General features: G+C 45.7%; 1 protein-coding gene across 1 annotated transcript in view; it reads right to left on the reverse strand.

The window, feature by feature from the left end:
- Positions 1–1,393: 1,393 nt before the first annotated feature.
- The window catches only part of EEF1A2 (eukaryotic translation elongation factor 1 alpha 2), a 32,962-nt gene continuing 21,076 nt past the window's right edge, over positions 1,394–13,279 (reverse strand). Inside the window, exons 5-8 of the mRNA XM_087720597.1 lie at positions 11,630–11,780; positions 8,607–8,863; positions 6,490–6,724; positions 1,394–1,745 (exon numbers count right to left, since the gene is read on the reverse strand). Of these exons, the coding sequence (XP_087576723.1) occupies positions 1,618–1,745; positions 6,490–6,724; positions 8,607–8,863; positions 11,630–11,780 (771 nt within the window). The 3' untranslated portion in view covers positions 1,394–1,617. The remainder of the gene's footprint in view (positions 1,746–6,489; positions 6,725–8,606; positions 8,864–11,629; positions 11,781–13,279) is intronic.

Below are 13,279 nucleotides of genomic sequence, written 5' to 3' on the forward strand. Positions count from 1 at the left end.
TTACCCAACTAGGTAACATCATCAGTGCTGGAGGAGGAGGAGGAGGAGGAGGAGGAGGAGGAGGAGGAGAGGAGGAGGAGGAGGAGGAGGAGGAGGAGGAGGAGGAGGAGGAGGAGGAGGAGGAAAACGGTGAGGTCCTTGGTGCCATCTGAACTTGGCTATTTTCTAGCACACGTTTCATTACCCAATTAGGTGACATCATCAGTGCTAGAAGGAAATGGGGTTGTGTGGGAGTTGGGGAGGAGGAGGAAGATTGTGGGGTTCTATTTCTTGCAGACATTTCATTAACCAACTAGGTATCATCAGTGCTAAAAGGGAGTGAGGGTTATGGGGGAGGAGGATGACTATGGGCTCCTCCCATGCTTGTTTCCTTGCATACATTTCATTACCCAACTAGGTAACATCATCAGGACTACAGGGGATGGGCCAAGTTGGGGAAGAGGAAGAGGGTAGGAGGAGGAGGAAGATGATGATTGTTGGATCTTTGGTGCAGTCTAAGCTTGGCTGTTTTTATCCACACATTTCATTACCCAACTAGGTAACATCATCAGTGCTAGAAGGGAATATGGGTAATGATGGAGGAGGAGGAGGAGGAGGAGGAGGAGGGAGGAGGAGGAGGGGAGGAGGAGGAGGAGGAGGAGGAGGAGGAGGAGGAGGAGGAGGAGGAGGAGGAGGAGGAGGAGGAGGAGGAGGAGGAAGAGGAGGATTGTGGGGTTCTTGGTGCATTCTACGCTTGTCTGTTTTCTTGCCCACATTTCATTACCCAACTAGGTAATATCATCAGTGCTAGGAGTAGGTTTTGCTCTCTGCTTATATATACCATATTTTTCGGAGTATAAGTCGCACCAAGGTTTTGAAGAGGCAAATTAAAAAAAAAAGTGTTTGCACTCTACAACCTCCCAAACATGGCTTGTTTTTCGCAAAAACGGGCCGTTTTTCCCCCAAAAAGGGCATGGATAGCCTTTAGGCTTATAGAGTGCTCCTGGGGCCTGGGGGGGGGGGGAAATTTCTGCCCTCCCCAGCCCCCAGGAGCACTCTAAAAGCCTCCCACAAGCTCTGCACGGCCATTTTGGTGAAGGGGGCGCAGTTTCGGGAGGCAAAAAAATGCTGCATTCAGTGTATAAGACGAACCCAGATTTTCAGCCTCTTTTTTGAGGGAAAAGGGTGCGTCTTATACGCCGAAAAATACGGTATGTGGCTTGCCCTGTCAGTGTGGATGTGAGTGTTCTTAGTGCTTCCTTTTTTGTTGTTGTTAAGGATGCTTACGGGTATTGTGTGAATGCAACCCACCCCCCCACCCCGAGAAAGGACTGGCCGCAAAAAAGGACTAAACCTCTCTGTCCGGCACGCAGACATTACAGGCATATAAGAGGACGGCAAGAGGACGTCGGAGTGGGATGTTGTACCAGTTTTATTGGTAAAATTGAACACGGAGGCTCACGAACGCTGGGACATGCTTTTCCTTTTAAAGAACTTCCACTGGACCTTAATAGTGAGCATCCAGTCGTTGACGTACAAACTTTTACAAGCGGATGTGTAGACATGCGCCTCGGGGGGAAGATGACAGCATCCGGGTCGGGTCGATGGGTGCTGGGCGAGGCACGGGGTACCCACGATTCATTTGCCAGCCTTCTGGGCTTTCTGTGCGGACTTGGTGACTTTGCCAGCCCCGCCGCTCTTCTTCTCCACGTTCTTGATCACGCCCACTGCCACGGTCTGCCGCATGTCGCGTACGGCGAAGCGACCTGGAAAAAACGGCAGCAGGAGTTAGAACAGCCCCCTCCGTTGTCATCCCCCACTCAAAAACAAGGCTGTGTCGTGCCCGGTGTGTGTGCACGTGTGTGGGGGTTTGTGTGTGTGGCGGTGGCCCACCAGTGGAGCTGGCAGCAGATTCGGACGGTGAGGAGGTTGGGGAGGAACATGGGCCAGTCCTGGAGTCTGGGGAAGGCTCTGATGGGGGCTCTGTCTCGGGGGCAGAGAGGGGGCCAGAGTCGCCATCTGACAGTTATCAGCTGCCTTCAGAGTCGGAGATCAGTGAGGCAGAACAGAACATCCGACAGTTATCAGCTGCCTTCAGAGTCAGAGATCAGTGGAGCAATAGAACAGCTGGAGCCTGTTCCCAGTGTGCGCATGAGCAGAGCTGCTAAGGAACAATAGCAATAGCAATAGCAGTAGACTTATATACCGCTTCATAGGCCTTTCAGGCCTCTCTAAGCGGTTTACAGAGAGTCAGCATATTGCCCCCAACAATCTGGGTCCTCATTTTACCCACCTCGGAAGGATGGAAGGCTGAGTCAACCCTGAGCCGGTGAGATTTGAACCGATGACCTGCTGATCTAGCAGTAGCCTGCAGTGCTGCATTTAACCACTGCGCCACCTTGGCTCTTGGCACAAGGGCCGACTCGGGAGTAAAGCCACAGGTGGATGGTGAATGGCCCCTCCCAGAGGGAATAAAGAGGAGTGAAAAGGGGAGTGGAGTTTGCAGGAGACCATGAGTTCAATTCATTAGGGTTGAGTTGAGTTGATTTGATTTCTATGCCGCCCAATCCCCAAGGACTCCGGGCGGCTTGCAGAATAAAAAGAAATCGAAAAGAAAAAGACTTAAAACAACAGGACACACGAAGTTAAAAAAGAAAGACAACAAACACCCAATCAGAAAGGCCTGCCGGAAAAGCCAGGTTTTAATGGCTTTGCGAAAGGCCATGAGAGTGGGGAGGGCCCGGATCTCCGGGGGCAGCTCATTCCATATGGCCGGAGCGGCAACAGAGAAGATCAGTTCCTGACTTCCTGCCGAGTAATTGCTGCTACAGCGTGGAGTTTAGAAGATATCGGCCTGGCCAGCTCTCCAAGCCTGATAAAGGTCTGTAGTTGTGAAATCTCATGAAAGACTGTTGGCCGGGACTTTGCTGGAGAGGAATTCCCTTTAAAGCTAAATAAAAGGGGTTTCATCGGGATGATCTTGGGAAGCCTAGGTCAGAACACTGTGTGCGTGCATGTGTGTCTGAAAAGAACGCAGACTGGCCTTGGGACTCAAGAGAGGAAGAGGAGGATCCGTGAAAGGGAGTTTTGCAGAAAAGAGGACACGGAACTTTGAGAAAGCACCAGAAAAGAAACTTCAAACTAACCGGACCTCGGTTTTGCTTATCTAGCAACTTGGGCAGGTCTTCCAAATCCTCGACCTACGACCACAATTGAGCCCAGAATTTCCATTGCTAAGCGAGACAGTTGCTAAGTTAAGTGCTGCCCCACTTAACTGTATATATATATTTGCCGTTGTTTCTAAGGGAATTGCAGCCGTTGTTAAAGTGATTCGCACGGTCGTTAAGTGAATCCGGCTTCTGCCATTGACTCTGCTTGTTGGAAGACGGATAGGAAAGTCGCAAATGGCGATCACACGACCCCGGGACACGGCAACCGTCATTAAATAACGCCCGTTGCCAAGCAGTCAAATTTCAATCATGTGACCGTGGGGAATGTTGCTGCTTTGGTTGTACGTTTGAGGACTGGCCATTGGTCACTACAGTGCCACTGCAACTTCAAGCAGTCGATAAGTTGTAAGTCGAGGACTACCTATAAATAGCAGGAGTTCAAGAGCAATAGCAATAGCAGTAGCAATAGCAGTAGACTTATATACCGCTTCATAGGGCTTTCAGCCCTCTCTAAGCGGTTTACAGAGAGTCAGCATATTGCCCCCAACAATCTGGGTCCTCATTTTACCCACCTCGGAAGGATGGAAGGCTGAGTCAACCCTGAAGAGGCAGCCTTGAAGGGAAGGGTGTTTAGGGCTTGGGGGCAACACTGTAAATTCCCAATGTTGTAAGGTGGCCGTCAAGCAGTGTTGAGTTCCTATCCAGGGACTCCCATTTTAATTTTTTTTTAAATGAAAATCCCTCCGAATTTGACCTACCGCATTTTTCAGACTATAAGACGCACCGGAGTATAAGATGCACCAAGATTTTGAAGAGGTAAATTTTAAAAACTCATTTTTTTGTGAAAAACAGGGTATGCAGAGAGTTTGAGAGGCATGCAAAGTGCTCCTGGGGGCCACGGAGGTCAAAAATGTAACGCGTGGGGGGGGGGGGGGGAGGCGAAAAACAGGCCCGTTTTTTTTTTTCAAAAAAAGGGGCGTGCAAAGGATGTGGGAGGCTGTAGAGTGCGCCTGAAGGCTGTGGGAAGGCAAAAAACGGCCCGTTTTTCATGAAAACGGGGCATACAGAGAGTTTGGAAGGCCTGCAGATTGCTCCTGGGGGCTCGGGAGGGCAAACTCAGCCTGTTTTTTGTAAAAAAATAAGCCCATTTTTGCCCTCACTTTGCAGGCCTCCCAAACCCTCCTTTTTTGCGAAAAACGGGAGGCACAGGGTGGGATTTCGAGAGGCCAAAAATGCTGTATTCAGTGTATAAGACGCACCCAGATTTCCACCCTCTCTTTTGGGGGGGAAAAAGATGAGTCTTATACTCCGAAAAATACAGTAAATGTCAAATCTCAAAAGATCCTAGTGTCATCGAAAGGGACAGATTTAAAATCTTGTTGTTTAATTCGGGAGGGTCTGATAAGTATGGTCTAAGGCAGCGGTCACCAGCCGGTGGTCCATGGACCACTGGTGATCCGCGAGAAAGTTTGGGTGGTCCGCAGAAAAATGATTTGCATTTTTTATATTGCACTAAATCAGGGCTCCTCAAATTATGGCCCCTGGGATGGATATGTGCAATGAATGTGTTGATGTAGAGAGTCTCCCGCTTTGGGGTCTTTTTGTGCGGGTCGGAGGGGGGCAGAAATTCCGACTTTGGGTCTGCTTCAGCCTCCTGCTGGGGGGCTTTGGGTGAAGGCTGGAGGGAAGTGCCACTGGTGGCGAAGAGCCAGAAGGTCTCATTCCAGGGGGACTGCATCATGGCCTGGAACTGGCTGACCATCTCAGCCCACTGAGCCTCCAGGTACCAATACCTGGCCTTGCACTCCCGCTGGTCTTCCCTCTGCTTGGAAAGCCTATGCTCGTAGTCCTCAGTGAGGTGCTTCTGCTGAGCCTCCTTCTCGGTCAGATCCAATCTGAACTGAGCTGTTTTGCCAACTCTTTTTCGTGGTGGCTGCTTAGCTCCAACAACTGCTTCCTGTTGGGGTCCTAAGGAGCCCAGGCGGGCAGGCAAGGAGTGGCTGGGAGGGGCGACATCAAAGATGGCCACGCCCACCGTCACATGACCACATAGCCACGCCCACCCAGCCGGTCATTAGGCACATATTAATGGTCTGCAGGATTTAAAATTATGAATTGAGTGGTCCCTGGGTCCGAAAGGTTGGTGCCCCCTGATCTAAGGCAGAGCCCCCTAACTTTTCAGGCACCAGGGACCGTTTCCGTGAAGAAAGGTTCTTCTGAGGACCGGAGGGGGCCTGATTTCAGGTGCAGCCTGCATCTCATGGATGGGGGCTTCACTTGTTTGTGCGTCTCAGTTTCTGGCACGCTGCGGACCAGTGGCCAGTCCATGGACTGGGGGGCTGTTAGGAATATAATCTAACGGTTGGGTTGGCAATATAGAAATCATGTAACAATGTTGTACCTGTTTCTTTAAAGCATACTGTAAAATGTGATTTGTTGCTGTTTTCCTCAATCGGCCATAAGAGGGAGCCAGAACGACTGTTAGTTCTCAGTTAGTTAGTTAGTTCTCGCTGGGCTGATCTGATCTGAGTGTTTTGGAAGCTGGCTGTTAGAAAGTGCTGTGAGCTATTGTAAGTTTTGCAACTGCTAGCAAACTTTGAGTACTGAACAGTTTATATGATACTGGACTATGTTATTTGGATTATCCCTTAACTGAAAGACATTGATGATTGAATGTCTTATCCGTGTATGACATGGACTGTTTGATGGACTCTGATATCTCTATTTCCATGAAAGCAAAAGCCTATTTAAACTGCAGTGTCTCTATATGCTGGTTTGTGTGTTCTCCAACACAACTCTCACAACGCTTCTCTGAACGTACTCGCTCTCCCAACGGGAGAGCTCACCTAACAGGGGCCGTGGTCTAAGGCAGTATTTCCCAAACCTGTTCTTCCATTACCACAAAACACTGATCACAAAGTCTTGTCAAACTTCAAAAAACAGTCACTGTCCCAAAGGGGCTTTTTTCCCCCCAAGGGGCAACAGGACTTTCTGGTTTTTCTTCGAAGATGTTTTGCTTCTCATCCAAGAAGCTTCTTCCGCTCTGACTGGATGGTGGGGAATGGAAGGATTTATATTTGCAGATAGCTGGTCATTTGCAACCTTTTAGAGCTCATTAAAAGAATGCAAAAGACCAGCTGTCTGCAAGGAATATAAATCCTTCCCTTCCTCACCCTCCAGTCAGAGCTGAGGAAGCTTCTTGGATGAGAAGCAAAACGTCTTCAAAGAAAAACTTTGGCTGGGGAATTCTGGGAGTTGAAGTCCACAAGACTTAAAAGTCACCAAGGTTGAGAAACACTGGCCTAAGTGCTATCGCTATTAAGAGGAGCCAGCATCTCACCTAAGGGTGGGTATTGGGAGAAGCTCTCAACACACATAGGTTTGCCAGGGATCATCTCCACAATCGCAGCGTCTCCAGATTTCAACGATTTGGGATTGTCTTCCAGCTTCTTGCCAGAACGTCGGTCGATCTTCTCCTTAAGCTCGGCGAATTTGCAAGCAATGTGGGCGGTGTGGCAGTCAATGACGGGAGAATAGCCAGCGCTGATCTGTCCAGGGTGGTTCAAAATGATCACCTGTTTGCCAAAAAGAAAAAAAGAAATGACCAAATTAGCCTGGATCATGGTCATGTGATGCTTAAATGACTGTGTTCTCCTGCATTCTTGGATCTATTTATTTTTTCGTATCCTTCATTTGTGCTGTTCTTCCATTTTGTGGTTTTAATTGTGAATGCGTTGTACGTCATTGTTTCTCAACCTTGGCTACTTTGAGATGATGTTGGATACCCATTTGTCTGAAGTGGTGTAGGGTTTCCTGCCTAAGCAGGGGGCTGGACTAGAAGACCTCCAAGGTCCCTTCCAGCTTCTCCTCTCTTCTCCTAAATATTAGATGTATCAACACTTTGATTCCCAGAATTCCTCAGCCAGCCATGTCTGCAAGGATATGTTTTAGGACGCTTAAACCTTGGGTTGCTTTTGCTGGAAAAAAATTACATTAAAAGTTTTCCTGAAGATGCTTTTTTCAGGAGGCAACTGGACTTTCTTGTTTTTTTTCTTTTGAAGATGTTTCACTTGTCATCCAAGAAAGCTTCTTCAGTTCTGACTGGGTGATGGGGAATGGAAGGATTTGTATTCCTTGGAGACAGCTGGTCATTTGCATTCTTTTAGAGAGTCACTGAGGCCACTTGGAGGTTTATCTGTCCCCTCAGGGCCACCGTAGTGACACAGATAAACTTCCAAGTGGCCTCAACGACCCTCTAAAACAGGGTTTCTCAACCTGGGCAACTTTTAAGGTGGGCGGACTTCAACTCCCAGAATTCCCCAGCCAGCAAAACGAAGTTTAAGATGAGGTGGCTCGCTGGGGAATCCTGGGAGTTGAAGTCCATCCATTTTAAACTTGCCCAGGTTGAGAAACTCTGCTCTAAAAGGACGCAAATGACCAGCTGTCTGCAAGGAGTATAAATCCTTCCATTCCCCACTATCCAGTCAGAACTGAAGAAGCTTTCTTGGATGAGAAGCGAAACATCTTCAAAAGAAAAAAACAAGAAAGTCCAGTTGCCTCCTGAAAAAAGCATCTTCAGGAAAACTTTGAATGTAATTTTTTTTCCAGCAAAAACCACCCAGGGGTTTAGGTGTCCTAAAACGTATCCTTGCAGACAGCCGTGGCTTTGGAGCCGAGGTGGCGCAGTGGTTAAATGCAGCACTGCAGGCTACTTCAGCTGACTGCAGTTCTGCAGTTCGGCTGTTCAAATCCCACCAGGCTCAGGGTTGACTCAGCCTTCCATCCCTCCGAGGTGGGTAAAATGAGGACCCAGATTGTTGTTGGGGGCAATGTGCTGACTCTGTAAACCGCTTAGAGAGGGCTGAAAGCCCTATGAAGCGGTATATAAGTCTAACTGCTATTGCTATTGCTATTGCTTTGCTTAATAACCACATCATTTGCTCCACAACCCTGACGGTTCGCTTTACGGCCATCATAAACATGGTTGCAAAACTGGGCCCAGTCACGTGATGGCTTGATTTGCAACCACACCAACCTATGACCAAAATTCTGGTCCGCACCGTGGTCGTTAAGTCGAGGACTACTTGTACCAGATTTGACTAAACACGTTTGTAAGAGCACGGTCACTATTTGCTCCCTGGCGGGATACAAATATAGCCCCCAAAATTAGTCATGGGAAACTGCCAGCTAGGCTAAGAAGGAGGGATCAAGTGAGAGCCTAGCTTGGAATCCTTGCATAGCTGTAAGGAACGTACGTTTGACTTTCCCCCAAGAGCCATGAATCCTTATCTGGGTCATTCCCAGGGGAAGGCAAGCACAGTCTGGAGAGATTCTTGTGACATAGGTGCTAGATAATAAAGTTAACTGGCTTTCGCTACCCAGAAATGACTCTGGTTGCTGCTCCCGACAGCTAGGATCCGATGACGCAGCTCTTCAAAATGGCCGCCCTCTGCTCACCTGAGAAGTGAACTGGGCCGCTTCCTGAGGCGGGTCCGATTTGCTGTCCCCGCAGACGTTGCCCCGGCGGATGTCCTTCACGGACACGTTCTTGACGTTGAAGCCAACGTTGTCTCCTGGGAGAGCTTCGCTCAAGGCCTCGTGGTGCATCTCAACCGACTTCACCTCGGTGGTAATGTTCACGGGGGCAAAGGTGACCACCATGCCAGGCTTGAGGATCCCTGTCTCCACGCGGCCCACGGGGACGGTCCCGATACCTGTGAACGGCCACAAAGAAGGTCAGATCAACACAACAGCCACCAGGGAATGTGGAGTCTCAAATACATAGGAAAAAAGTTGGTCTTCAATTCCCATCTTCTTCGTTCCATCTGTAGCATTAGCCTGCACATCTGGAAGGCCTCCCGGTTTTGGTGGCTGTTATCACAGAATACAAATGTTTTAATTTTTAATTTTTTTCATGGGGAAAAACAGCATTTAAATGATGTGATTAGAAGTCTATGGAGATTCTCAGTCACCCAGGTTGTCCCAAAGATGCTTTTTTAAGAGGCCACTGGACTTTCTGTTTTTTCTTTGAAGATGTTTCGCTTGTCATCCAAGAAGCTGCTTCAGCTTCTTGGAACAATGTGATTGGAAGTTAAGACGTATTTACAAGCAGCAAATTCTGTTGTAGATTCTAATAAAGTGCTGTACAAATGTACATAAAGAAATTGCTTTATTTTATAAAGTAGCAATAGCAATAGCAGTTAGACTTATATACCGCTTCATAGGGCTTTCAGCCCTCTCTAAGCGGTTTTACAGAGTCAGCATATTGCCCCCAACAACAATCCGGGTCCTCATTTTACCCACCTCGGAAGGATGGAAGGCTGAGTCAACCCTGAGCCGGTGAGATTTGAACAGCCGAACTGCAGAACTGCAGTCAGCTGAAGTAGCCTGCAGTGCTGCATTTAACCACTGCGCCACCTCGGCTCTATGAACTCTATGAAAGTTCCTTCATACAATTGGCACATTAAAGACAAAGGGCTAAATAATTTGCTTGTAATGAAGGAGAAATGTAGAAGTGAGAAAAATTGTTTGAGAAATCAGAATTCATATTTTCTGGATAGAATAGAATAGAATAGAATAGAATAGAATAGAATAGAATAGAATAGAATGTAGGTAGGTAGGTAGGTAGGTAGGTAGGTAGGTAGGTAGGTAGGTAGGTAGGTAGGTAGATAGATAGATAGATAGATAGATAGATAGATAGATAGATAGATAGATAGATAGATAGATAGATAGATAGATAGATAGATAGATAGATATAGAGATAGAGATAATTATCTATCTAGATAGATAGATGATAGATAGATGATAGATAGAGAGAGAGAGAGAGAGAGAGAGAGATAACTATCTATCTATCTAGATAGATGATAGATAGATGATAGATAGACAGAGATAGAGATAACTATCTATCTAGATAGATAGATGATAGATAGATGATAGATAGATAGATAGATAGATAGATAGAGATAGAGATAGAGATAGAGATAATTATCTATCTAGATAGATAGATGATAGATGATAGATAGACAGAGATAGAGATAACTATCTATCTAGATAGATAGATGATAGATAGATGATAGATAGATAGATAGATAGATAGATAGATAGATAGATAGATAGATAGATATAGAGATAACTATCTATCTAGATAGATAGATGATAGATAGATGATAGATAGATAGATAGATAGATAGATGATAGATAGATAGAGAGAGAGAGAGAGAGAGAGAGAGAGAGATAACTATCTATCTAGATAGATAGATGATAGATAGATGATAGATAGATAGATAGATAGGTAGGTAGGTAGGTAGGTAGGTAGGTAGGTAGGTAGGTAGGTAGATAGATAGATAGATAGATAGATAGATAGATAGATAGATAGATAGATAGATAGATAGATAGATAGATAGATAGATAGATAGATAGATAGATGATAGAAGGATTATAGACAGACAGAGATAGACAGACAGTTATAGATATCTCAAATGTATTTTCCGCCCATCTCGTGATTCAAGGCGATTTATTTAACATTCTCCTCTATTAATCACTAATATTGTTTATTCTAGTCACAAGTCTCTATATTGTTCCTTTCTTTACTGTACTTTTACTTGAGATCCATGACACTTTAGAAAATAAAAGCATTTAAATAACGACAAGTTCATAAGTTGTTTTTTGACGTTTCCATACGTACTAGTTAGCTCATTCATGAATTACAGGAAGTCCTTGACTTATGACCATAACTGACTCTGGAATTAGGCCAAAGACCTTGTTGTTAAGTGGGTCACCACATGATGGTACCTGTTTTATGGGCTTTTCTGTGGCAGTCTTTAAGTCAATAGTCCACAATGGGTGTATTTTAGCAGAAATTAAAAGTAAATGCTAAACGACGGACCGGTCGTAAGTCAAGGACTATTTGTGATGTCTTTTCTCTGCATCTGAATAACAATAGAATAGTTATTTCTATTCTTCAAGGTTTGCAAGAAGAGTCCAAAACTCCTTTTATCTTGATTTTATACACTTGCTTCTTGCAAAAAGGAATTGTTTGAGGCTCGGGAAGTGCACAAAATGTTGCTTCCAAATTCACGGAGGGAGAAGCCAGCGACAATCCCAGGTGAAGTAAAAAAAAAAAACCTAGAAAAAAAAACAAGCAGTTCTGCCCAATCTCACGTGTCAATTTTTTTAAAAAATAAAATAAAATAAAATGGAGATACAATGGAATGACTGAAACCTCCATAGACGCCCGTGTTCTTTTTTATAACGTCTAGTCGACACAAATGGCTTGCAAAGCTTTGCAATGTCATAATTCCATTTTTCTTCTGAGTGAGTGTTTAATGTTGGAGATTCTGTCAATAATAATATTTGGAGTCCTGCTTGCTGGCCTGCAGAAGTGCGTTGCTAACTTTTGCAATAAGGTGGCAGCCTGCAGAAACTTAAAATGTCAGGGTTAGGACCAACCAAAGATGGGTTTCCCCCCCAGAAGATGTTACCTCCGATTTTGTAGACGTCTTGAAGAGGCAAGCGTAGAGGTTTGTCTGTAGGGCGAGTGGGGGGCAGGATTGTATCCAGAGCCTCCAGGAGGGAGACCCCGCTGGCGTTGCCTTCTTTGCGCTCCACTTTCCATCCTTTGAACCAAGGCATCTAAGCGACAAAATGGCCAAGAGGGTGATTTTGAGAGGGGCCCACCGCTGTACAATCCAAATTTTCCATGCAGGAACACAGACACATCCCCAAAAAGAGGAAAACCATTGCTTTCTTTTTATTAATACGTAGGTAACTGATATTGAAATTTCTAAACAAGGGATACAAATCAGCACAATGTAATATAAAGTAGGGAAAAGCAACAACATGATCGCAAGCGAGTGTGGGGTTTGCTCCTTGATTAGAGTATTATTTTCTGCTTGATTGTTTGTCTGGCATTAATCCCTGCTTATCTGGGTGATTGGTGATGGTGGAGATATATTCATTTGTTTTCTTCTTAGCTTTTTTATTGTCTCTTTTGAATGGAGGGTAAATGTGGCTTATGTCTACAAGAGTCTTGATGGCTGACTTGGCTGAATGCCAAGCTGCCCGGAATTCCTGTAGGATAAGGACACGCAGAGCCTGGGGGGCGGAGTCAAGAGAGGAATTAGCCTGGAGTCATTATGTTGCCACAAAGGGCAACATCAATTCCCTGTTGAATCCCCTTGCTTCAATGCTGCTTAAACTGGTGCAAATCATTTTTTTTAAATGAGGGCTTTTCCCTCATATACTGAAGGAATCTCTCTTTTTCAAGCCCCTTTCTGGTAGCTTTTAAGAGAATCATAAACACTTGTTTAAACCCATTTATTTTGGTCATTTATTAGACTTTTTAAAACTCACCTTTATTAATTTATAAGTAACTCAAAGAAGTGTTCCACAACTTTGTGAGATAGGTTAGAGTTGGGTAGAGAGAGAGGGGGACTAGCCCAGGGGTGGATTCCTACCAGCGTTGGCACTAGTTCACTTCGCACACACCCCGAACCAGTGCGAACCGGTAGAAACCCATTTCTGGATTGGCACAAAATCACCCACAGTAGGGTATCTTACCTAAATTGGAACTGTAACTCACCATCTCCTGATGACTGGCCCAAAGTCACCCAACTGGCTTTCATGCCTAAGGTGGGACTAGAACTCACTGTCTCCTGGAGATTGGCCAAAAGTCATCCACCCAGCTTTCATGCCTAAAGCCAAACTAAAACTCACGGTACCTGGTTTCTAGGCCAGCACCTTAGCCACTGTATCAAACTGGCTCTCTTTTTCATCAAGGGGGGTTGGGGTGAAGAATACTTGCACTCATAAGTCTCTAGAATTATTGAGCTGTCTTAAGTGCAAATATATTTTCCCATTCAAAGAAAAGGCTTGAAAGACAATCGACCAATGGGACAGAAGTTGCCTTCAGAAGTTGTGGGATCTTCATCATTGGAGGCTTTTAAGAAGAGACTGGAATGCCATCTGTCAGAAATGGTGTAGGGTCTCCTGCTTGGGGGGGGGGGGTTGGACTAGATGATCTACAAGGTCCCTTCCAAATCTGTTACTCTGAGACTGAGCAGGATTGGGGGTCTTTCTGAAAAGCAAAGACTGCAATCTTTCTAAGGCCACCTTTAATTTTTAAAAACTCT

The sequence above is a fragment of the Thamnophis sirtalis genome, unplaced genomic scaffold (assembly GCF_051295495.1).
Source record: "Thamnophis sirtalis isolate CommonGarterSnake01/CBP01778 unplaced genomic scaffold, rThaSir2_p1.2 scaffold_7, whole genome shotgun sequence".
Classification (NCBI taxonomy): Eukaryota; Metazoa; Chordata; class Lepidosauria; order Squamata; family Natricidae; genus Thamnophis; species Thamnophis sirtalis.